General features: G+C 30.3%; 1 protein-coding gene across 1 annotated transcript; it reads right to left on the reverse strand.

The window, feature by feature from the left end:
- Window positions 1–16: 16 nt before the first annotated feature.
- On the reverse strand, window positions 17–7809 carry LOC125221889 (MAC/Perforin domain-containing protein). Its single transcript, XM_048124202.2, has 7 exons — window positions 6879–7809; window positions 6349–6587; window positions 5452–5653; window positions 4280–4354; window positions 3985–4171; window positions 3126–3292; window positions 17–1112 (listed from the first exon to the last, which is right to left on the reverse strand). The coding sequence occupies exons 1-7, from the start codon at window positions 7128–7130 to the stop codon at window positions 429–431; spliced, it is 1806 nt and encodes a 601-aa protein (XP_047980159.1). The 5' UTR covers window positions 7131–7809; the 3' UTR covers window positions 17–428.
- Between the last annotated feature and the right edge of the window lie 18577 nt (window positions 7810–26386).

The following is a 26386-nucleotide window of genomic DNA, read 5'->3' on the forward strand; positions in this document are numbered from 1 at the left end:
CTTTTGTACACACCACTTGATTTAATGGCTTACAAATTTTGATTGCACCACACAAATTCAGCAACTTCTTAATGTATGCAACAAACTTATACAAACCATCTTACATAATAGTATAAAAAAATGCGAGCTGCCAACACATAAATCTACCTTCTACTCGACTAGGGAACCGTTCCCACAATGTTTATGTAGAAAACCTGATTGTGGAATCTACATAAAATAACCATATTGATACAACAAGGATTAGGAAGACAGGGACAAGTAACATCTCAAGTTCAAAATGGATGCGCAGCCCCCGGCATGAAATCTTCTACTCTATGGAAGTTTGTGGCTCGTCATCTGTGAGGTCTCGAGGTGGATACAGCCGCTCTGATATAACAACCGTCCATTTCAATATGTCTTTGGTCGACTTCTAAGTTATTATACAAATCTTATTCCAGTTCATCATCGTCGTCAGGCTGAATGGCAGTAAGTAACGAATACTTGACCCTAAGTGAGATCTTCCCCTTTTCAATTACAAGTCTTGCTCCTGAAACAACCCAATAGCCAGGTGGTTCCTGTGGCCCTCTTGTCATCTCTGTCGTATCAACAAACTTCAAGAGTTTGGGAGTTTGGATGGGAACAGGAGGGCCCCCTGGGTACACAGCAGAATTAATATTCACATCAGCCGGTTGCGGAGGTGGTTTCTGGACTGCTGTGAAGTGATGACTAATTAGAGTTGAAATAAGTCCAGATTTACGTGCCAACCCAGGGGATCCATCCCATTCTGGATACTTAACTGAAACAGCTCCTTTAACAGTCGAGAAACGTAAACGGAGGAAAAGAACCTTCTTAAATCCATAATTCCCAACCTGTAATTGTGCTCCAGTGACTATGGAAAGCTCATCTTCAGTTTCAACAGGAGCCGTACATACATGGGAAAAGTTTTTCCATTGTACTTTCTCATAATATCTCCGATCATATGATTCCTGGCGAAAATTGCCACCCGGGTCATCCTCAAGTTGGAATATATTTGGAAGAGAGGAGAGATGTTGCAAGTGAATAGCCAAGCGGTTGCTTCTTTTACCTTCAAGATACAATCTCAGACCAGTTACAGGTCTTTTACCCACATCAACCTGAAATAATAGTTAAGATGGAAATAACTGTTGTTAACTTTCAGGGGATCACATAAGGAATACTATCATTTTTGGGCAGAAGAAGACAGTTGGTAACCATTAAGCATGCTGAACATACTACTTGACCCAACCCTTAAATAATACGGTCCCGAATTATATCATCACATTTTATTTCCAGTTGCAGCTTGCAAGGAAAAAGCAATCAGAAACCTTTCCCAGTTCACTAGGAAATGTAAATAACTAACATTCTCCAGAGAGGGGAACAGGGAAAGAAGTAAACTAGTGCTAAATGAATGAACTCGTAGTCTCGTATATACACCACATGCAAGATAAACATACCGGATTATGTTCTGGAAATAAATCCCACATATGCATATGGAAAAAAAAAACTAGGTTGTAAAAATCAAGGAAAAGCATACTAACTTGGTATGGTGGAATGGAATGGGGGAATGGATTGGCATTCCTACCTCCATACAGTTCCTTTGCTTGACATTTTTTTCCTTGAGAATCCCCATTCCATTCCCCATGGGAATACCCATTCCTTCATTTAGCTAAGGAATGGCCGTTCCATTTCACACACACAACAACACATGCAAATATATATATATATATATACACACACAAGCACATATGCACACACACACCACCACCACATATATACACACACATCAACACATACATACACCAAATATGCACACACTCATTTACATCTATAGTACACATTAATATGATCCAAAATATTTGACAAATATATTTTTGAATAAATATTTTTTTTATAGAATCAACATATTAATTATTCATATTTCATTCCATTCCATTCCCTATATTATTTGTAGTTACCAAGCATAGGAATGAAATCAATCAAGGAATAACAATTCCAATCCATTTGTAAACCTTACATTTACCAAGCACAAGAATGGAATAGAATCCCCATTCCATTCCATTCTTATGCTTGGTAAGCACAAGGAATACAAAGGGAATGGAATTGTTATTCCTTGATTGATTTCATTCCTATGCTTGGTAACTACAAATAATATAGGGAATGGAATGGAATGAAATATGAATAATTAATATGTTGATTATACAAAAAAAATGCTTATTCAAAAATATTTTTGCCAAATATTTTTCATGTATTATAGATAAGGTTGTCACTTTAAATTCACGAACTGACCCTAAAAAAAATAGCTATAAAATCAGATGTGATTCTCTAGCTATTCAATATTTTATTGTATTTCAATTTGTCTAACTAGTTTGATTAATTTATCTTGTGTGTGTGTGTGTGCATATATGGTGGTGGTGGTGGTGGTGTGTGTGTGTGTGCATATGTGTTGGTGTGTGTATGTGTGTGTGTATATGGTGTTGTGTGTGTGCGCGTGCATTTGTGTGGGTGTGTGCCCTAACCCTAAACCCCAAGTAGCCCCTAACATTCGTTCCCTATATCATATAATAATTTCATTCCATCAACATGTAATTAAATCAAGAATTTGAGTACTAAATTCTCAATTGTGATAGATCAGCAACATGTCAAAACAAAAAAACATACTGTATCTAAATTTTCACTACCCCCCCCCCCCCCCAACCAAACATTACATGTAGACGACAGATATGACTTAATATTTTTTAATATCTTAGTTATCCGAGAATGAAATTTTAAATCTAAAATCTGTAAAAGAGGTGACTGCATAGCGATTAGCGCTTAACAGAAAATAATAGATGGTGAGGGCAAAGGAAAACTAGTTCCTTAGGTGTATAAAGAGGAGTCCAACCACACCAAGGAACTATGAAATGTCCAACTTGTTCAGCAACACTTTGCTTAATTCATGTTCTAATTCCCACTGCAAGTGAGAACCAACGGTTTTGTAATGAGAGGTTCGTAACTTCTGACCATTAACTGAAAATCTTTTCCATTAAATGCAATTTACACTGCATAACTATAGATAGGCTACCAGTGGCACAAACTCAAAAGTCACACTGAAACTAGAGGCAGAAATAATTAGGAAAAAGAAGCTTTACCGCTGTGGCATTTATAAAAAGTTTTGGGCCCATAAGACTAAACTGCAGGGAGGTTGTGTTTTGCTGTCTTCGCTGAGGACCAAGAGGAAGATCACTGAATACAGGTGCCCACTGCCTAGGAAGCTGAAACTCCAGAAACTGATGGAGTTCTTCAATTGGTGGCTTATCTGCATACATGAAAAGTTTTTCCTTAAAAAAGGAAGAACAAGATGATGAAAAATGCTTCAGACGAGCACCATTGCCACACGTGAAGATGTATGTAAAACATGTCAGGTTGCCAGAAGTTTTTCATAGTGAGAGTACTAATACATGGTGCTGATTGCTGTGCTATGATGTTGTGATACGAATCCCACATCATTTCCACATGGAGGTGTGGAATAGCATATGAGTGGGAGTCAACCATTTACCTTTGACCAGGGTTTTGGGTTAAGTGAGAGCTCCCTAACTTATATGCTTATCAATTGGTTTGTGAATGTGGATACGGACGGCCTACAGAAAGGGGCTACCAAGGGGTGCTACTGAAAATGTGGGCCCAAGGGGTACCAAATGGATTGTGGGACAGTGGCTTTGGGTTTGCCACCCAGCGTGTGCCATCCATGGACATCCACTTTGAAAGAGGAATACAAATCCCACATCGATTCCACATGAAAGTGTGGAATAGCATACGAGTGGGGGAGTCAACCCTTTACCTTGACCATGGTTTTGGGTTAAGTAAGGGTTTCCTGACTACATGCTTATCATGCTGTCCCTGCGCCCCATGAAAAGAAATAGAGAAACATTCCATGGAGACTCTATTTTCTTTCTAAGTAACTATAACTGAAATTAAAAAAACTAAATAAAAGCAAAATAGATCACTCACAGCGCAAATAAAGATTAATTGCATGACTCAAATAGCCACTTCCTGAAACACCATTTAGTAGGGATGTTATTGGGATAAAGGACATAGAAATAACATCAGGCTCCTTCAAAACTGTTTGCAGCCACTCCTGATGATTCAAGTTTGTGCTATCACTTCCACCTCTCCTTTTGCACATGCTAACAATATCCTATCATTCAGTAAAATGAAAAGTAAAAAATATATTTCTGTAAGAGACTAAAAGTAAAGCTAAAAACTAGAGGTTGCGGCATGAAAGATTAAAAGCTTAAAAGCGTACATCTTTATATGCATAAGAACTTGATGTGCCAGTATCTGCAAACCTGAGCCGTGTCCGTGTCTCCTTCGTTTCAAACTGAAGAAGAAAAAATATATATATGAAACAAAAAACATACAAGTAAACAAAGAGTATGGATCAACCAACGAAACTAGACAATAATGGAGAAATTATCTATCACCTAAGCAACAGGAGTCAAAGCTATCCAATGACTTTGCTTGGTATGGGTAATATAAACTATCCATCAGAAACAGTGCCATGTAGGAAAATCAAATAAGACCAAACCAACTGGATGGGACAATTTAATTATAAGAATTCATATTACAATCTTTAAGAGAGAAAAGGAGAGAAGAAACTTCAATCAATGGACGAGTACATGGCACTGAAAAGATGGGGATATAATAATCTGATTGCTTAAGACACTGATAATATTGAATAACCAAAGACACTATTTAGAGGACACTGATAATATTAAGGGAAGGAGCAGCACATTCTCGAGGATGGATGCCATAAAGATAGACTGGTTACAATTGGTGCTGTTAGATAGACAGTAACGAAGAACTACTGCAGTGATGTTCACTCTATGATATTGCCGCGTAAATTAGAAAGGTAATAAGCATCAAGCTTCATATATATTCCTTAACCTTTAGATGAAAACTAATTTAGCCAAGAAACATCAATTCAGGAACTGTACTTTAATTAATTTATTTCTCAATTCTCATAGCATTTAATCAGTGTCAGCTGAAATGTAACCAAAATGAATCACATAAATACATATAAGGTTTATGCTATTGCACCAAAAATTCACACCAAAATGCAAATTCAATGTGAAAACTTTCACAAATTTAACACCACTTTTGATTTTGGTTTAGTTTAAGCATGCTTTTCTGTTAGTCGGATTTGACGTGGGCCACGTGGCCAACCTTTTCATGCGGACTCGTATTCCGAATGGTATGTATATGAACAGAAAAAAAAAATGTTGGGCACATCAGATGATCATCAAAAAATGACCATGCTTAATTTGCACCAAAATCAAAAAGTGGAGTCAAAGTTGTGCAGTTTGAAAGTAGTGCCAAGTATGCAATTTGATATTAAGGTTGTTTTTTCGCTACACGGTTAGTTTAGAATTGGATATTTCGTAGATTATAAGTGAATAAACTAAAATCGGTTCAAACCTTCTCAGATTGGTATACTTGCTCGGAACCCAGTTCATTTTGTCCATTTGCATCTAAGAACCTCTTATCTGCCATCACCTTCAATCTCTTCTGCACATCAGCGGGTTGAAGTGATGAGGAATGCTGCTGTTTCATGTAAATTACATCCTTCCCGCCCATCTTTACACCCACAATGATGTGAGTCCCAAACTTGCTAATAAACCTGACAAAAAGGGAGTTCAGCAACAGCAGTATCATTTACAAATAACTGCAACACTCAGAAATGAGCAGGTAACATATATGTTATTAGTTTTGGTATCTTGGAAATGACTACTTAATCTTACTATAGCTAAACAACACCTACTTGAACTACTCACTTGTTAAAGCAGAACTAATGAGCTGGCAAATGAGTAAAATCAAATATTGACCTACAACTAAAGGTCACTCTATTTGCTTGAGAGTGTGGGTGTACTTTCAGTACCCTGCAAATGACAAGACGAAGGAACAAATCCATAACTATAAAGGAGAATTGAAGCATGCTCAAAATTGCCAGATGAATGGCCGGGTGTCCAGTTCGTGTTATCCTAGAAAAAGTATAAAATAAAGCCAGAAAGTAGGACTTCACCACATGTCAGGAACTCAGTATTCTTGTCTTCAATCTTCATGAAAAAATCTCTTGCGTAGATTTGTTATGACTTAAATGGATGGTCTGTATTGTTTTTGACTCCAACCGCTACCCCTCCTTTAATTAGATGTTATATATTGTGGATAAAAGGAGGAGAATGAATTTACTAGAGACTTCTTATGCATGTAGACATTAAAGCGTAGGCATGCAAGCATCCTATAGGTCAGGAGAGATTCACGCAATAGTAGTGTAGTTAACTAAAGTCTTTTAAAGATGGTAACCCCAAGGTATACCTTGCCAACGCTGCAGGCTCCCATGATGATGGAACTTCTCTCTTCACATGATCCTTAAGCACCATCTGAGACTTTTCTAGTGCAACCGTATACAGTGTTATAAACATACCATCAAAAGCAAGAGTTTTGGTGTATGCTGCGTCTTTCTGCCAACAACCAGAAAACTCAAACATTGCATTGAAGAGCCCTGAAGGAATTTTTCCCGTCAATGACAGCTCTTGATTTAATTGCTCTGACATCTGGGGGAATGTGAAGGTATAGGTTATATTTTTTATATACTCGAACATAGATAGAGTATAAGCTGACCAGTGAACATCAGGACATGAGTGTTAGCAAAGAACCAGACAATGGATGATATGACTCAAAGCTAGAGAAGTGCCACATATACGCACATTTTCAACAGCCAAATAACTATCATTTCATAGCTCAGATCACAAAGTTCTTTATAGAAAGGGCCAAATCAATTAAATGCATTTATAATACAAATGAATATATACTGAACAAACAAAAAAAATCAGAATGTAAGCAACCTGCTGGAAAGTCAGAACGTCAGAACGAAATCGTGTCCGCTCTCCTTTATCGCATTTGATTGATTTTGAAACACCAGCAACTGAGGTTCCACCTGGAAGAATAATCTCCCGGCACTGATCCTCATTAATCTCCATCATATGTGAATCTCCCTTGCAATACTTTAGTCTAAGATCCAAGGAAATATCATATCCACGGCCAATCGACTGAATAGCCACCTTAGCTGCTTCTGCAGCAGGAAGCTTAAGCGCCATCTTTCACCCACTCGCTTTCTTATCCCAAACCCCACATATGTCAACCTAACTTGATCCGTTTCTCAATCAAATTAAGCAAGCAAGTAATCTCCGAATCCCAACTAAAATTTCTCAGAAACGTGCAGGGCTTATATACTAATGTCTTGGATCAACTGAAAGCAGTGCACGAATTGCAACCTCCAAAGACTCAACAGTTTCAATAAGCTAAGCTCCAAACTCCCATGAACCAAACCTTCCAGTATCAACCTGGAATTCCTCAACCACGCACGATTCAGCTCGAAACTCCCAACGAAGTTTGACTACGCAGTAACAGATACATACATATCCAAATATATTTTGTTCACGATTTCCATAACAAGATATTATTTCACAAGCTCTGTGATTATTGCTTAACAGTTTTCGAGCATCCAAGTCTTGGACAGCGAAAATCAGAGTCAAAAAGAAATTTAGCAATTCCACTGGAACAACGTAGGGGATTCGGCACAGCAGAACTTTAAAAATAAAAAATAAAATCAACACCGCGATTGGCGATTCAAAACCTAGCTAGCTTGAGTTCCTAACCTTGAAACCCTAGATTTTGGCAGTGAGGTTGAACTGAAGCTCAGATCTAGAGGAAGACGGGAGCTTCTTCTAACTTAATACAGGTGTACGATTATCCGTATTCGGGGTGGACATAATTTCATTTCAAATATGCTTTATTATTACTGACTAGTATATCCCCTTGCGCAGCCGAGAAAATTCATAGTAAATTATATAATTCGTGCGAGATATGAATAAAGGAAATTATTTAACCCACTTTATGCCCAAAAGTTTTATACCAACTTAATTGGGACAAAAAGAATACAATATTTAAGAATACATATTTTCTTATAAATTTATAAGAAAAACATACTCTCTCTAGTTAAGACTAAGAAGATTATTTTAAGATTTCATACCAAAAAATTATGTACCAACTTAGTTTGTACAAACAGAGTACAATAATTAAGAGAATCTAAAGTGTTAGTGCATCCCCCAGCGCGTGGCGCAGCTGACGACATTCGTAGTTAATTACGTATTCATTTAATTACAATTGTAATTAGTTACTAAGTTGTCAATGGAGAATGCATATGTATAAAATATTGAATACAATTTTAAATATTTATGTATATTCCTATAATTATGCTTGGTTTTCGGTCAAAAGAAAATCTAAATTATCCCTATTGAAAATATGAGATGCACTTCATTATTGCGTATAATCTTAATATATTATTTAACAACCCAAGTGCAAATGAAAGTAAATCTTATGCGTAATAATTGTGAAAATTTAGAGGTAATATTGTATTTCCTTATCCATTCTCCCTCAGCCACTAAATCAATACTCCCTCTGTCCCAATAAATATGAAACATTTAGTTTCCGGCACGGGATTTTATGCAGTGTTGTTTTGTGAGTTGATGAAGAGAGAGTAAAGTAGGAGAGAGGGAAAAGTAGAGAGAGTGATGTTTCTATTTTAGGAAACGTTTCATTTTTAGTGGGACAACCTAAAAAGGAAATTTGCATTTCTAATGGGACAGGGGGATGGGACAGGGGGAGTACAATTTTAAACTCTTCATTAATTATTTTCTTAAATACACTGCAAAGAATTCAAATCCTTTTAACCTACCAATCCATAAAAGCAATAATCAACTTATACTAAAATCAAACAAAATACTTTAGCAATAACACATCTTTCAAGTTATATTACCCTATTAATAATTCCTCACAGAATTAAAACCATGATTCACAACTTTCCACATTAACGAAAGAAATAAATAAACACTACTCACTCCGTCCCGGCTAAGATGACACATTCCTTAGTCGGCACGGGATTTTATGAGTTGTTGGTTAATGTGTTTAATTGGAGAGATGAAAGGTGGGTGGAAGTATTAAAATAGAGAGCGAGAGAAAGATGAATATTTTAATAGGGGTGAGAAAAAATGGCTGGGTGTATTAATTGGAGAGAGAAAGTTCCAAAAAAGGAAATGTGTCATCTTAGTAGAGACAAACTAAAAAGAAAAATCGTGTCATCTTAAGTGGGACGAAGGGAGTACAATATAACGACTCTAAGAATAAAAATCAAAAGCAGAAACCTAGCTTCAATAGATATGCAAATCATAATATACAAACACCAATAACATAATATCAGTTTAACAAATACATTTATCATCAACAGAAAACAAAAAAAAATGCAGATTTATATTAAACATTAAATATCGACAAATAAATCCTATTATGTAAAACAAAATATAATAACCATATTACATGTACTCATATTTTATTGCATAGATTAAAGCACAACATATTAACAATTATAGGAATCTCAGCAAAGGTAAAATAATACGATATCATTGTATAATGCAATTATAAATTATAGGTAACAAATTAGTAAATAAAATCCAAACAAACTTCGAACTAATTTAAAAAGTAATCTAGCATGCATTATCCTTTTTAACTATTATAAAAACTAATTTAAAAAGTAATACGGCATGCATTATGTGTATATACGTGTAGTTTATAAAATTGTACGTTTATCAATCACTTTTCTTTATTTTCACTCAGAAACAATTATATATACAGATGTGAAAACACAAGTTGAAGCATAATGTTATTGCACATATACTACACGTCTATTAGTCACTTTTAGGAATATTTTTCTTATATATCTATATAATAAAATGGAGTACTATGTTATTTCCTATTATTAAATTTACAAGAATGATGGCATTAATTTATAGTATTTTATTATGTACTTGAAAAGTTGAAATAAATAGAGAGACCATCTCATCGTATCTTTTAATGTTAGTAATATTAATTAGTGATAAATTTAGTTGTAATTTAATATATACTTCCAAAACCTATAGAATATTAATATACTCCATGTATATTTCCAAAAACTATAGAATATTAATATACTCCATGTATACTTCAAAAAACTATAGATTATTAATATGCTCCAAAATTATTATTACTAATTTCCATCTTTTTTAGCACCAATTGTGTATTTTCAATTTCATATTTCAATTACTGTAATTTATGTTGTTTATTTTATACAATTTTAGTCTATCATTTATCGTGCTTTTTATCAATTTTTAGTGTGCAATAATAAATTTATCATGTAAACTTTTATTATAAAATTTAACAAAAATAAATATATAATGGTGTGGTTGGATAGTCACTAATAAATTACCAAAAAAGTATAATTGAGTTTGTTGGATATTGAGCATATCTTAAAATATTATAATTTATTATTTTAGGTTCTCTTATACATATATGATGCAAAAAGTAAATTTCCCATTGATTGATTTAAACTCAATCAAAGATAATAAAAAAGTCCAAAAGTTACATAAATTATATAGCTTCTCTAAGAAGTTTTGCACACAAAATGTTAATAAAGTGCAAATGTATACTATGAGTCAATCTTTGTATGGTTTTTTAAAATATGAGATAAAAATACACTATTGATTAATGACATAAAAAAATATTTTCTTCCAAATTGATAACAAAATTTTATATAATCCATATATCAGTATGTTGTACGATTCTTTCTTTGCACAAATGAAAGGAAAAGTTGAATTAGCAATTTATGATAGTGGAATAGGAATAACCGTTATAGCCTCTACAGTGTGAATTGGGAATATGAGAATGCATTGAGAATAGAGAATTTTTTTGGAATATGCATCATATAGATAAAGCACCATTATACTTTGTATAATGCACATACAAAACGTGAATGAGTGTTATTGATGTGATTATCAATCAATAAATCAATGTACCAAATGGCACAATCTCATAGGTTGATAAATATATTTTTTTTAAAATTTATATATCTTTTATCTATTATATTAAGTAATTATATAAATTATACCAAAATTTTTAATTTTTCATCCTCTATAAATATAGACCGCATTTGATATATTTATTTTATTATAGAAAAATATCATCTTTTCTTCTCATATAATCCCTCTTCTTTGGTTGTAGTCTTCTTTGTTTTCACTATGAATGGTGGTGAGAGTAATATATTATATGATTCTCAAAATTACTACTATTACTAATTTCCATCTTATATTTTGAGCACCAATTGTGTATTTTTCAATTTCATATTTCAATTACTGTAATTTATGTTGTTTATTTGTTTATTTTATACAACTTTAGTCTATCATTTGTTGTGTTTTTTTTATCAATTTTTAGTATGCAATAATAAATATTTCATCTAATAATATTATTATAAAAATAAGTATATAATTGTGTGGTTGGATAATCACAGATAAATCAATCATAAAAAAAAGGTATAGTTGAGTTGATTGAATATTGAGTATATCTTAAAATATAATAATTTATTATTTTGGTTCTTTTATACATATATGATGCAAAAATTAAATTGTCCATTGTAAAAAAAAAGCTTAAAATTATAATTATCACTGTAATTCTAAAATATTATACTATTATGGACATTTCTTTACGTGGAAAGATTAAAATTATAAATAATTACTTTAAATGTATATTGTTAAAATATACTTATCAATTATATCAACTAAATATCCATATTTTATCGAAAAATGATAAACCAAGAGCCGATGTAATCTATACATCTATATCTATATTCATACATGTATAAATGTCAAGTTGTAAGAATTTTTATTTTCCCGCTCAGATTCATGAATTTTTTTGAGTATATTGTATACATCTTTTAGAATGTATTATATAAATTTATGTAAGATGCATGACTTGATAGATTGTCATTGAATAAAGCACCATTATACATTGCATAATACACATACAAAACTTGAATGAGTTTTATTGTGGTGATTAATAAGATACTACTCCATAAACCAATGGTCAATAAGTAAATCAAATGACACAATCTCATTGGTTTATAAATATTTTTTTAAAAAAATTATATATCTTTTATCTACTATATTAAGTAATTATAAAAACTATACCAAAATTTACAATTTTTCATCCTCTATAAGTAGAGACCGCATTTGCTATATTTTTTTTATCATAAAAAATATCATCTTTTTCTCTCATATAATCCTTCTTCTTTGGTTGCAGTCTTCTTTGTTGTTCACTATGAATGGTGATGAGAGTAACATATTCTCCGATTCTCAAAATTACTATTACTAATTTTCATCTTATGTTTTGAGCACCAATTATGTATTTCATATTTCAATTACTGTAATTTATGTTGTTTATTTGTTTATTTTATACAACTTTAGTCTATCATCTATTTTGTTTTTTATCAATTTTTATTATGCAATGTATAATATTTCATGTTATAATATTATTATAAAAAAATTAATAAAAATAAATATATAATAGTGTGGTTGGATAGTCATTGATAAATCAACAAAAAAGGTATAGTTGAGTTGGATGAATATTAAGCATATCTTAAAATATCATAATTTATTATTTTTAATTCTTTTATATATATATGATGCAAAAGGTAAATTGTACAAAACAAAAGCTTAATTTATTGACTGATTCACAATCAGTCAAAGATAATAGTAAAAAGGCTCAAAAGTTACATCAATTCTTTAAGAAGCTTTGCACAAAACCTAAATAAAAGGCAAATATGTACACTGAGCCATTAACATGTCTAATATAAATAAACCATTGATTATTAACATAAAAAAGATTAAAACACATTTTCATCAACTGATTTTAATTTTTCAATCTTACCTACATATTTATTAAACTACACATTAACCCAACAACACTATTAATAATTTACCATTAACTTAATCAAGTTCAATTTTCAATAGTTAATATATGACCAATTAATTTAATAATCAATTACATGTAATATTTAAGCCTAATATATTCGGTCCATCTCCATTGAATTTAAGCCCGCTTTTATTTATAGTAAAACAAACATATAAACAATAACCTAAAAAATAGAATACTCCATAAAATGTGCACAGTGAGAGCGGCACTATTTACCAATGCTATACACTATTTACCAATGGTTTTAATGCATAAAAATACTTTTGGCAGATTATAATTATTTTATCTCCTAGTCAATTAACAATCAGTGAAGTGTATTTTAATATTAAAAAAAATGAACACATCATATTTATAGTTATAAGATAACTTTCCCTTATTTCATGAAGAGTCTCTTTTAAAAGTTGTAGAATAAATTATTAGAATCTCTTTTAACCTGAAAAATTTATTTTCAATAAATGATTAATAAAATATTATAAAAATCTGTGTCATTTTAAAATTCATATTTTAAAAAAATAAAAAAGGGATAATATTTTTTATACAATTACAGATACATAGCAATCATGATATTGTAAGAGTATTACAAAATGATATTAATAAAATATAAGTAATTCATCTATAAACTTTGTATAAATTATAGATACAATTAATTTGAGTATCACTTGCTATCTTTTCTCATGATAACGTTTGTATTCTAGTGGAGTACAACTTTTACCGATTAAATAGATGAATGCATAATTATATACTCCTAGAATGCCATTAAAGGCAAAAGAAAAAAAAAAGAAAATATAAAACCTTGCATGAAAAAAAATTCTAACAACTAAGTTCAAACGAATTGAAAAACTGAAATCTTGGGAAAGGAATTAAATGAAAAATAATTACTACATATAGTACTTATAGTCCTAAGCATCAATTTTTTTTTTGCTATTGTTTCTTTAATTTCCAAAATTTCAATTTCTTTAATATTTGGAACGTTATAGTCGAATCTCGGTAAAAGAATTCTTGTATTCTTAAATCATCTATTTCACATTTTAAAGATATATAATTAATATTTCCTATGTTTCTTTATAAAATACACTTAGCAACAAATCAATTATTTATACTAAATATATCATATTAATATTAATTTAGTTTACTGTTGTGATTGTAACAATCTCATAATTTTAATTGCCCATTATTTTTATATCTTAAACTCTCTAATCAAACATCGATAAAAAAAATATGGAACAATATCTAATAAAGTGATTTGAATTTCATAAATTTTAAATTTTGGAACATTACGATCAAACATTGCTAAAATATCACATGTTCTTAACTCTATTTAATATTTTAGATCTATATAGTTAATATTTTGTATTTCATATAGAATATTGCATAGCAAAAAGTACATTACACAATTTTGTTAAATTGTAAACTATGTTACTAAGTCGGTATTACAACCTAGCCCTGCGGATTACTAAACCCTTTGGGAATGGAGTTAACTTCGATCACTTAGTGAACGATATGTTACTGAGTCGGTACTACACCCTAGCCTCATGGACTACTAAATCTATGGAGTGTTGTGCACAAATCGCATAGAATTGTTCATCAAATGACATTCATGTGATAAGTGAATTTGCACTTCAATTCCGGCGCGAAGCGTATCTGATGATATTTGTAGTAATCAAATAAGTATATAATATCATTAATATATGTGAACTTTAGTACTACTATTTTATAGTATTGAATTGTTATATAGTCCACCCGTTAGAGGTGCCCACGGTTCGGAATCGCCGGTTTCGGTTTTGGAAATTATTGAACCGGAACCAAACCGCGAGGATGTGATATTATATTTCGCGGTTACGGTTCCGGTTCCAAAAACCGTCGGTTTTAGTTTCAGTTCCGAACCGGCAGTTTTCCGCCGGTTTTTTTGCGGTTCCGACTTGATTTCACGGTTTTTTCGGCGGTTTTTCGCGGTTCCGGTTTGGAACCATCCAGAACCGGCGGTTCCGGCACAGTTTTGGTTCGAAATTTTTTGAACCGGAACCGAACCACGGTTCAAAAATTGACGGTTTCGGTTCGGATAAATTCTCACCATTTCGGTTTAGAACCGTAACCGCCGATTACGATTTTGGTTTTAACTCTAAATTGCCATATTTTCAATCACAGCGCGATATACTATTTTATTAATTGAATGAATATATAATAAAGTATTATTAATAACTCTAAATTTTGATATCATTATATATAGTACTATTGAAATTGATTTTTATTCCACAAAAATAAAGGATATTGGTTCGTATGTATAGCCAATTAACATGATTATAATATTATAAGAAAGATGAATTTTAGTATTTTAATATAAAATTTGAATTGATTTTTATTATTCAAAGCAAAGTCGCATTCTTTACGTATTGCTATATACCATTTGACTTGATTTAAATTGTTTCAAATTTGCTATAAATTCGCTACACATAGAGTACGACTTTAACTTTATTAAGACGTAATTAGAGAAAATTGAAGTCACTAAACTTGCACCATATTTTAAAGTTTATTCATGTTGGGATAACAATGTGATTGATTTTGATAACTGAAGATTTTAACTAAGGTTATGTTGAAGAAATGATATTTCAATCCATCTTTATATTCGACAAAAATATCAAATCATTTAAATTCCTAATAATTAATTACATTAAAATAATTAATATATACTATTGTAGTGTGTATATTATACGTATATTATCGTACATTTTAAATTTGTAGCTCATTTTTTTTCCCAATTGATTAGTTGGTTAATTTCCATCTTTTTAAGCACCAATTGTGTATTTTCAATTGCATATTTCAATTACCGTAATTTATATTTTTTATTTGTTTATTTTATACAACTTTAGTTCATTATGTTTTTTTATCAATATATAATGGTGTGGTTGCATAGTCACTGATAAATAAATAAAAAGTATAGTTGATTGGTTGAATATTGAGCATATCTTAAAATATTATAATTTATTATCTTGGGTTCTCTTATACATATTGTAACATCCCAATCCATTTGACGTATGGATTTAAAATAAACAAATGTGACTTAAAATAAAATAATCACAAATCAAATATAAGAACACTCAAATACTATAATATAAAAGCCAAAACTTATCAGATAAACATTATAAAACATTTTTGGACTGCACTGAGACACTCTCATAAATCTATATGTTATTCATTTGCTTATGTATCTAAATTCCACGTTTAATCTCACATCACACACAAAACATATTCTTTAACCAACACATATATCCAGAAGCAATATAAATAAAATATACATATGCATATGTCTCTCTATTCCTTTTTATTATTCTGTTACATATCAAGCCTGGTATCTGTTCGGGATTCTTCTATGACCCGAAGGTCCCTCTGTAATTGGACTCATAGGCCCCTCTATAATTGGACATATAGGTCCTTCTGTATTTGACCGGAAGGTCCCTCTGTATTTGACCCGTAGGTCTCTCTGTAATATCAGATCCAGGGCAAGACCATCACATATCCTCTTTAATCATATGATTCATGTACTTTAATCTCAAATAAAAAACATATCCATTTCCTCACATCATATTCCACCAAAGAATTCCAATATAGTTTATAAATATATCCATTGCACCAGTCCCACGCAGCCAAATCATATTCTATCATTAATAACAAACAACATATAATCATATTAGGTTCACATCATATAATATAATTAATCTCTTCACCAGAACTCAGAATAAAGAAGCATGTGAAACATGTAAAATTAAAAGTGTGATTTATACACACCTAAGTACTATAAATATTCTCATTGATTCTACCTCCGGTTGTGCAATCCTTTTCTTCACCAAACTGACTCCGTTATTAATTTGTTACTCCTTTTTTCAAAATATTATCGGACTATTGCTTCTTTCAATTCCGTGGTTAGGATGGCATGTGTATAATGGTGAAATATTATTTCGTAAGGCACATGTATGAATAGGATTTTGAAGCTGAAGTTTTGAGTATACAATTTTCTCATTCACTTTCTTAATAATAATATTCTATTAACTTTAATTATGCAATAATAAATATTTCATGTAACATTACTATTATTATTATAAAAATTAATAAAAATAAATATATATAATGGTGAGAAATAAAATGCAAACATGCATTGAGCCAATCCATCATTTGTCATTATAGCCTTTGCAATATGAATTGGGAATAGGAAAATGCATTGAGAATAGATAAAACTTTTTTAAATATGCATTATTAATATACGTGTGATTTGCTATTAGGAATATGGCATTAATTGAGTAGACAACACTAAAAATGGAAACACTCTTATCTCTATTTTATTCTTTCTCTTTTATTTTACTCTCTTAACTTCACACACAAAATAAAATTACATAAAAATATCAATTTTTATCATGCAATAATAAATATTTCACGTAATATTATTATCATAAAAAATTAATCAAAATAAATATATAATGGTGAGAAATAAAATGCAAATGAATAGATTGAGCCAATCCATCATTGGCCATATATATGTGAGTGAATTAGTGAATATATGGTAATGCATATTATATGTGGGTGTGTAAAATTTTCATAAAATATATTATAGTGGGGCAATCATGTATGCTTTAGCTAGAGATGGGTCCCTTTTGTATTTTCATTTAGCAAAATAATGTTGGTGGGACACATCACATCACATCACATCATATCATATTTCTATGGTGGTATCAATACGATAGCTATGAATTAATGCTACTTGTTTCAAGTTTAAATCCTATAAAATGAGCTCATTAGGTTGGACAAAAATTGTATATATTAGTAGTACCTATTAATATTATACTGCATTAATTATTAATTGCTGAATTTTTTTAAAAAATTTATTTACTTTACAAAAGTATAGAATTTTAACTTATGTAACCTGTTAAATGCATTAATTATTAATGGCTGAATTTGACTTTAAAAAACTGCATCTGAAGTAACTTACTTTTAATACTGCAGTCTACTCAATTAAAAAAAAAAATGAAGCAACTTGCACTCTTTGCACAATCCTCAATGTAGAAATGAAGGTTTTCAATCTTTTCAGTCTTTTCATCTTTTACAAAGTAAAATGAAACAAAATAAATTTGCATGGTGGAAATCATTTGATGAATTAGAATTTTGGGATATTTAAATCCCTAAAAAATCTCCTACCTTTTATAAGCAGTACAACTGTAAATTTTGGTGGAAATATTTTTGGAATAAGAAAGATATAAAATAAAATCTATCAAAAAAAATAGATTAAGTAGGAAGAGAAAATAATATATCAAAAACATAATTAAATTGTAGAGTAATAAGAAATAGTACTAAATTTCCAACCCCTCTGACCCCCTCTGATTATTTTAATCTCACCTCCACATCCTTGTTCTACTTTCTCTCTCTCGAGATATATATGAGCATACATATATAATATTAGCATTTATATAAAGTGTCGAGTTGGTCATCAATATTGTCCACCAATGAAGTACATTGGAACTTGCAATTACAAATTATGACAATATATATATATATAGGGTTGCGCTAGTGCGCTAACTAATTTACAGTAATAACTAATAACTTTCAATTCTGTGTATTAAAAATATCAACACAAAGACATAAGTTTATCAGCACAAGAAGATTGATAAATTTATGTCTATGTGTTGATATTTTTAACATACAACATTGATATTAGTTATTAGTTATTACTGTAAATTAGTTAGTATTTGATCACACACCTATATATATATATATATATATCATTGCTCTTAATTAATGAAGTTTAAAATCTATTGCTTCACAATAATCATATGGCTACTAAACTTAATCTCAACTCTTTGTGCCACCTATTTCTAATTGTATCTCTCATTCTCTCTCTTTCTTGCAATATACTGTACGAAACCAATGGTGAAGAAATAGAGGATTCTATTTTATGTCTTAAAGTATATTAAAATAAAAGAAAATATATTATATTAAGACAAAAGAAAGAAATGGCATTGATTTATTGATCAATAAAAATATATAATCATTTACATAGAGTAATGTTCAATAAAAGAAAAAAATGACATTGTAGATGTTTATTTTAGATAAGTTGATTTATTGATCTGTAAAAAAATGTACTCCATTTAATACTATTTGAAATTATTTGATTAGAATATATATTTAATGGACTTATGAGAATTAATACAAATAAATAGAGAAATAAAACTCAAAATCCATTTTACAGTTGAAAACTAAGATATTTAATCCTTTATAATTATATAGTACTCTATTATATTACAAACTCATATTTTATGGAAAATGAAATGCATTCCATTCTATTTTCTGTGCAATTATTGCTCCACAATGTGTATACATTTATTGCCTATTAATCGAAACAATGGAAGAGAAAAACCTCTTCGTCATTTTTTCTCTTCCCTTCGTTGTCTTTGGACTAATCATCTTACACAAAATATATATAAAAAAAGAAGAAGAAGTGCATCTGACACTCAAACGTACAAAATGATAAAAAAAAATATATTACTACTAAAAACAAAAAGAAGTGCATCTGACACTCAAATGTACAAAATGATAAAAAAATATTACTACTCACTAGGAAATTACTCTCTCTCCTCTGCTCCTTTCACCCCTCTCTATCTCTCACTCCTTTCATCTCTATATCCCTCTTTTTTCAGCTATTCAGTTTCACTTCCTCTATATAAATGGTTGGACAGCTCCGGCAAGCCATGGCCTATGCTGATTTCGTTAGTGCCTTCATCTGTTCTTGGTTTTATGCTTTTTCTCTGTTGGATCTGTACTTCTCTTATCATTCTCTAATTTACTCTTCTTTTGATATTCAATGCTTGTTAATATCTGCAAAAACCCAGAAGATGTTGTGAGATATTAGATTTAATAGGACAAACAATGGTGAGTATTAATAGAAGTTAATGCTATTGTGGTTTAAAGAGTTAACCTATGTAAAAAAAGAAAAATGTTAAATAATATTCACATACCTTAAAATATCTGCAAAATATAAATGGTCAAGATAAGCAACAAAATATTAAAATAAAAAAAATATAAAGATGAAGATGAAGAAAGATATGAAAGTAAACGTAGAGAGAGAAGAACCTGTAACTTATGTAAAAAAAGAAAAATATTAGATAAAATTTACATACCTTAAATATCTGCAAAATATAAATGGTCAAGATAAGCAATAAAATATTGAAATAAAAAAAATATAAAGATGAAGAAAGATATGAAAGTAAATCGTAGAGAGAGAGAGAAGAACCTGTAATTTATGAATGTGTGTTGTTGCAACTGATATTTATAGAACAACTTTCTAAATAATCTTGGGTTTTAAATTTCAAATTTCAATTTTTTTTTGCTCTAGAATGAACAGATTTCCCCCCTTTTTTAGCTCCAAAAAACCCCTCCATTTTGGAGGGGGAAAAACCCACATTATTTTTGGGAGGGAAAACCCACATTTTCTTTTGGAGGCAAAACCTACGTTTTATTTAGGTGGGAAAACCTTGTTATGCTATGTGTTTCGTATGCATACAAAATGTATTTGTATATATATAGATGATGTGATGTTTAGTAAGCTTTACAATTAAAAATGATGCTATTATCTGATGGTTTTAATGCATGAAGGTGGTGGGGTCATTTTAACTATTGGTCAAAGCTTGGAAGTGTGAGTTGGCGGATGACATTTGCAAAATTCCCCCAATATCGCAAATTTGAAAACAGGGGGAATTTCCCTTTGATTTCCCCCAAAAAAAACTCAGCTTTTAATAATAGTATAGATTCAGCAATGCATTTTTAAATTTTGAACTGTATCGAAATGAAATTAATCAGATATTGTTTCATTTACAAATTTTAAACTTCAAAGTGAATACTTATACAGTGATTAAAAGTGTTTAGGATCCATTTATTATAGAGATCCAAAATTGAATATAGATCCAAAGCCCCATAGAATTACCGGTGATCAAGTGTTTAATTATCCAATTCAAATTAAATCGAAATTTAAGTTTTCGTTTAAATTTTGGTTCATTTCAAATTAAAATTTTGAAAATTTTCAAATATTTGTATTGATTTTAACTGAATATTTTTCTAACAACAAAAAAATTTGAGGGAACAATTAAAAATATTTAACTATACAATCCGAGATAAAAGATTAAAACATAAAAAAGAGGGAAACATAAAGGAGTTACGACTAGAATATGTGCTAACATATTGTTTGAACAACGAATTCGAGCAACTACCCACCAAGCCTCTGTAGTAGTAGTAATTTATCACATTCCCATATGACAGCTTCGTATCAGACCAATTAGGTGATGTGTTCATAATAGAGAAGACTACCTTTAAGCATCCATATAATATCTGGCTCATGGTTGTGTTAAGAAATATATCGAAACATAGTACAAATGGCTAGTACTTTAGATACACTTATACTTCCATACTAAGGTCATCTCCAACCATTTACGCCAAACTCAAATCTATTTTTGAGTATACGTCACACAAAAAAATAGTTTTACTCCAACCATTTACACCATATTTAAGTTTACACCATTTTTGAGTATTTGTCTAACAAAATTTTAGAGTAAACACCATACTTGGTGTTATTCCATTAAAAAAAAATCCAAAAATTAGTTTGAATTTGGTATACGATTGGAGAAATTATCTACACTAAAAATGAGTTTTGATGTATGGTTGGAGATGGTCTAACAAAATAAAAACGCATAAAGAAATATCTATATATAAACAATTTGTTGTGGACTTTAAATAATTATCAAATATATTGTATGTTGCCATTGAATGGTGTGATATTTATGTTAGTTGAACTTAATAGAGTATATCTATACAATATATAAAAGGGGAGTTTTGAGGGTATTTGGGGAAATGCCTTTTTAAAACCGATATTAGTATTATTTAAATATAACTATTTTTTTGTTGACTTAATTGTAGTATAGTAAATATTAGTGGAGCGAGTGGGAGGTTAGGTGCATAATATTTTTGTAACTGCCGGGAGGTTCTGCATCAACAAATTTGCTCCAGTTCTATTGTTTGATTCGTTACTCACAGTGCCCATTTGATCGATATTGCAGGAACCAGTAATAGAATATGTTGAGGGATAATGAGCAACTTGAAGAGGAGGATTGTATGGAAGATTTTGGTGGTCTTGTTATCAGAGAAGATTATGATAATGGTAAGACTTTTGCAATTCCTCTTTACACAGTTCTATTAGCATACAACATAATAGCTCATAATATGTATGTATATTTTTGCCAAAATCACCAATCAATATATTTGTGTGTTATTTTTTTTTCTTTGTTGATTTTATATTTTTTAATAATTGTTTTTTATTTTATATATTTATAATTTCAGATTTCATACAATAATATTTTTATGAATTTATAAAATCATTTTACAGTATAAAATAAGTTTAAATAAAAGAAAATAGATCGTGCAACGCACGTGGGTGATACTAGTTTCAATTAAAATTTTAGAATAATCAGCTTAGGAGTTTAAACTTTTGAATAAAACAATTCACTTTAAATTATTTTTTGTAAAATTTTAAATATTTGAATTAATACAAAAATAGGCAAAAGTTAGAAATGAAATCGAATACTCACTCAATAAAATGGGGCAAAGTATGTTATAAAAAAAGTAAATGTGAGTATAATATTGGTGTGTAATTTTAGGACTCGTGATTTGATTTTTAAATGACCACTCAAGTTTAAATAAATGTCCATCAAATTACAACTATCTTGCAATAGTACAAGTTCAAATGCAGTTGTTACATGTGCCGAACTACAAGAAGGTACGGTATATCAATGTAGCCCGCAGTATGTGGGCCAGCCCGAATAGCCTGCTAAATTTATAGGATTAAGGCTGAAAATTTTTAGCTCCCGATAAAATTACAGTCCAATAATCCGCACACGATTAACCCGCAACCCGTTAGGGCTAGACCCGAAAACCCGATGGGCTGGCCCGAAAATCCAATAAAATTTCTCTTGTTCTATTTGTTTGACTCTAATTCGACACTTCATTGGTTATTTTATGATATAAATTACTAAAAAGATAACTTTCAATTTTTGATCTTAAATATATAAATTATGTATTAAATTTTTATTAACATAATAATAGATATATAAATTAGAAACTTCAAATTCACTAAAAAATATATTTAAATTTCTAAAACATGCTTTAAAATTTCTTGATGTATATGTTTTATTTTGCATAAATCTCAAATATTAGTATTTGATCATGTTAATGTTTGAGTTTAAGCCTATATCTCAAATTTATCATAATTAAATATTTTACATTTTATAAATATAACTAATTTTCACCATTATTTATTGGATTGAGCGCATGTTAATTTTATCGGTAGCATCCCGGTTAGCCCGTTGGGCTAGCCTGAAACCCGGGCTTTTAGGGTTAGGGTTGTACTTTTATAATTCGGAAAAATCACAGCCCGATTAGTCCGCACCCGATTGACTCGTAACCCGAATAGGATTGGCTTGAAACCCGGTGAACTGGCCCGATTGACATCCCGACCGACAAGAAGGTAATGATTATCTAGTTCTTACAAGAAAGTTTAATATTTTTTAAAGATAATTGAGTTGAAATTCATACAGAGCAAAAGTAGATACTACATATTTAAATAATCATGAAAATACAAGCATCGTTCCTATCATCCTAGCTTTGGATATGAATATTGCCAAAGAATGAAATTGTACTATGGTTAGAAATTAAGCTTATGCGGCAGCGAAGCCAGGATTTTAATGTTTGGGGCCCAACTTACAATTCATGATTGTAAGGTATTTTTGATGTTGTCATCGCCAAAAGCTATGAGAAAGATGGATAATACGCGAAATTTTTTTTCCATCTATCCATAACTCTAAATCATACTAGTAGTACAAACTATTTCGCTCTCTTTCCAAAATATTTTTTCATTATAGAATTTCAAGATGAAATTCACTGGAAAAATAAAAGGATTAAATATTATATTGTGAAAAATATATTGCATAAGATAACTTCAAAATTAAATAGTCTTATTTGCGGACGACACGAGTTTTAACGATAAATTTGTAAAGTACTCCCTCCGTCCCACAAAGATTGTCTCACTTTGACCAGACACGGGTTTTAAGAAATGTAATGAAAAGTGAGTTGAAAAAGTTAGTGGAATGTAAGTCTTATTTTTATATATTAGTTTTATTATACAATATGAGTAAAAATGAGTTAGTGAAATATGAGGTCCACTACCAAAAATGGTAAAAGTGAAATGAGACAAATTTTGTGGGATAGACGGAAATGAAAAAATTGAACAATCTTTATGGGACCGAGAGGAAAAGGAAAAGTGAGTAAATTATGAGATATAGAAGAAAAGTAAGAAAGAAAATGAGAAAAGCAGGTAAAGAACGAGAGAATTTATATCTTTGAAATAAGATTATTTTTTGTGGACACTAAAAAATGGCAAAATAAGATCATTTTTCAACGGAGGGAATATGATTTATATACAGATTTACTAATCTAAAAGTTTATTTATTAGTATTATTAAATTCCATTCAAATTACTACACGATGAAACTAAAACAAACATATAGGAAGCAAATAAAAGGAGCTTTCTGAAACTAAAAACCACAATATATGCAAGAATTCGAAACAAATGGGGATTCAAACACATCATATTAAGCGGCAAAATATGCAACTATCTCAGCCAAGCATATGTAATTGTACTATACTTAAACCGGTGGGGGTCCATGCCCCCGGAGGCCGGAGCTCATGTGGCTTCGCCACTATAAATGTGGGAGTTGAAAATTATTTTTCGTTTAATTGTTGAATATAATGTGCCTGGACACTAAAATTCAATTCATATCATTATATAGTAACTCTTACAAACACAAAGACAAAGTAAGTTCTAATTTGACTTCTAAAACTCTACATGCATCATTTAGTTCAAGAGTCTATGAAACACTTGCTAATTCTTAAGCATCTTATCTATATTTCAACGTAACAAAACACCATAGACAAGAATCATAAGACGAAATCAAATCATAAAATTAGTACAATTCACATTATACATAGATTAGGATTAATCTAACGGAACTTACATGCTTTTAGGGCCTATTACACTTGACCAGTTTTGTTCTATTACATATGAATTATGGTATATCAGTACACATTATTTATTTTTTAATTGTTTTACGTGTTTATTGAGTTTTGATAGCAAATAGACTTGAAAATTAAGAAGAAATGCATAAAGAACCGTTTGGAAACTAACCGACATTGAGTTGTCCTGCGGTAGAGCAGCATGCATGACGCCCAACAGCCTGCTATGCTGCAAAGATCAAAAGACGCCCATCAGTTTGCTGAGGTAATGCCGAGAGACCCGAGAGTCATCTAGCGATATGTTGAGATTGTGCGGCGCATAGGCTATGCACTAATTCGAGCACATATATGTCTTTTTAACTACACTTAATAAGTTATCATAACCGCTCTAATTAGAGATATATCAATAAACTAAAGGTAATGAAATCAAGTCTCTAGAACTTTTCTTTTTGCGTGATTTTATCCATATAATTAGTTTTTTCTCATTTAATTCTTTGATTCTTACTTTGTTTTAATTTTTATAAAATCAATTCAAAAGTAATGCTCTTCCAGACAGTAAATGAAGCTTGCTTACAATATTTAGTTTGTATATAAGGTATAATGTTATATAATAGTATTAAATAGAAATTCAGTTTTTTTTTTTCCGATCCAAACTAAACCGAAAATCCATATTTGCCAAAAGTTTAAACCGAACTTGGCCGAACCGAAAAACTAAACTGAATATTTTAAGTTTCGATTTGGTTTGGATTGGATATTCGCTTATTTTGCTCATCCATACGTCACTGATTTTAAGAAATGTAAAAAAAAATTGGGTGGAAAAAATTAATAGAAATGGATCGTGCTTTTATATATTAAATTTTGAATAAAAATGTAAGCGAAATGAGATCACAGAATTTAAGGTTCATCTAAAATGAAAATATAAAACATTTAATAAAAAATGAAGAGAGTATTAAATATGATTTATTTTAAATAAAATGAATACTCCAATATTACAATTGCATCAAAACTCTAACACAATCTTTTTTAAAAAGCGAGAAGAAAGAATTTCTGAACTTTTGAAAATATATTTAAAACATTTTATTTAGTTATCCAATGCATGTACTACATGATATATTTTCTCGGTTCACAAAGTAGTACTATATTATTATTTCGATATGTATGTAATTTGATGTCTTATTTATTTATTTATTTATTTATTTATTTTTTCTTGGTTTTACACGGATATTTTTGGCCTGGTTATTTTTCATTTTTCTAATTGAGCAAATTGAAGGAAAGACTACTGGTCAATTTTTCGTCAATCCCGTAATTTGTCAAAATAATCGATTATATCGATATTTTTCAATTGTCACATAATCTCATATTTGAGAAAAATTATATACTACTGATATAACACTCATAAAATACTAAATGGACAAAACATT

This window comes from Salvia hispanica, chromosome 1 (genome assembly GCF_029641045.1).
Source record: "Salvia hispanica isolate PSC_SH4W2 chromosome 1, Shi_PSC_v1, whole genome shotgun sequence".
Classification (NCBI taxonomy): Eukaryota; Viridiplantae; Streptophyta; class Magnoliopsida; order Lamiales; family Lamiaceae; genus Salvia; species Salvia hispanica.

Coding starts and splice junctions, on each gene's coding strand:
- LOC125221889 (XM_048124202.2), bottom strand. CDS start 7,130: ATGGCGCTTAAGCTTCCTGCTGCAGAAGCAGCTAAGGTGGCTATTCAG. Junction 5,654..6,348: donor GAGCCTGCAGCGTTGGCAAG/GTATACCTTGGG, acceptor CCTTTTTGTCAG/GTTTATTAGCAAGTTTGGGA. Junction 3,293..3,984: donor AATTAATCTTTATTTGCGCT/GTGAGTGATCTA, acceptor TCATGTATGCAG/ATAAGCCACCAATTGAAGAA.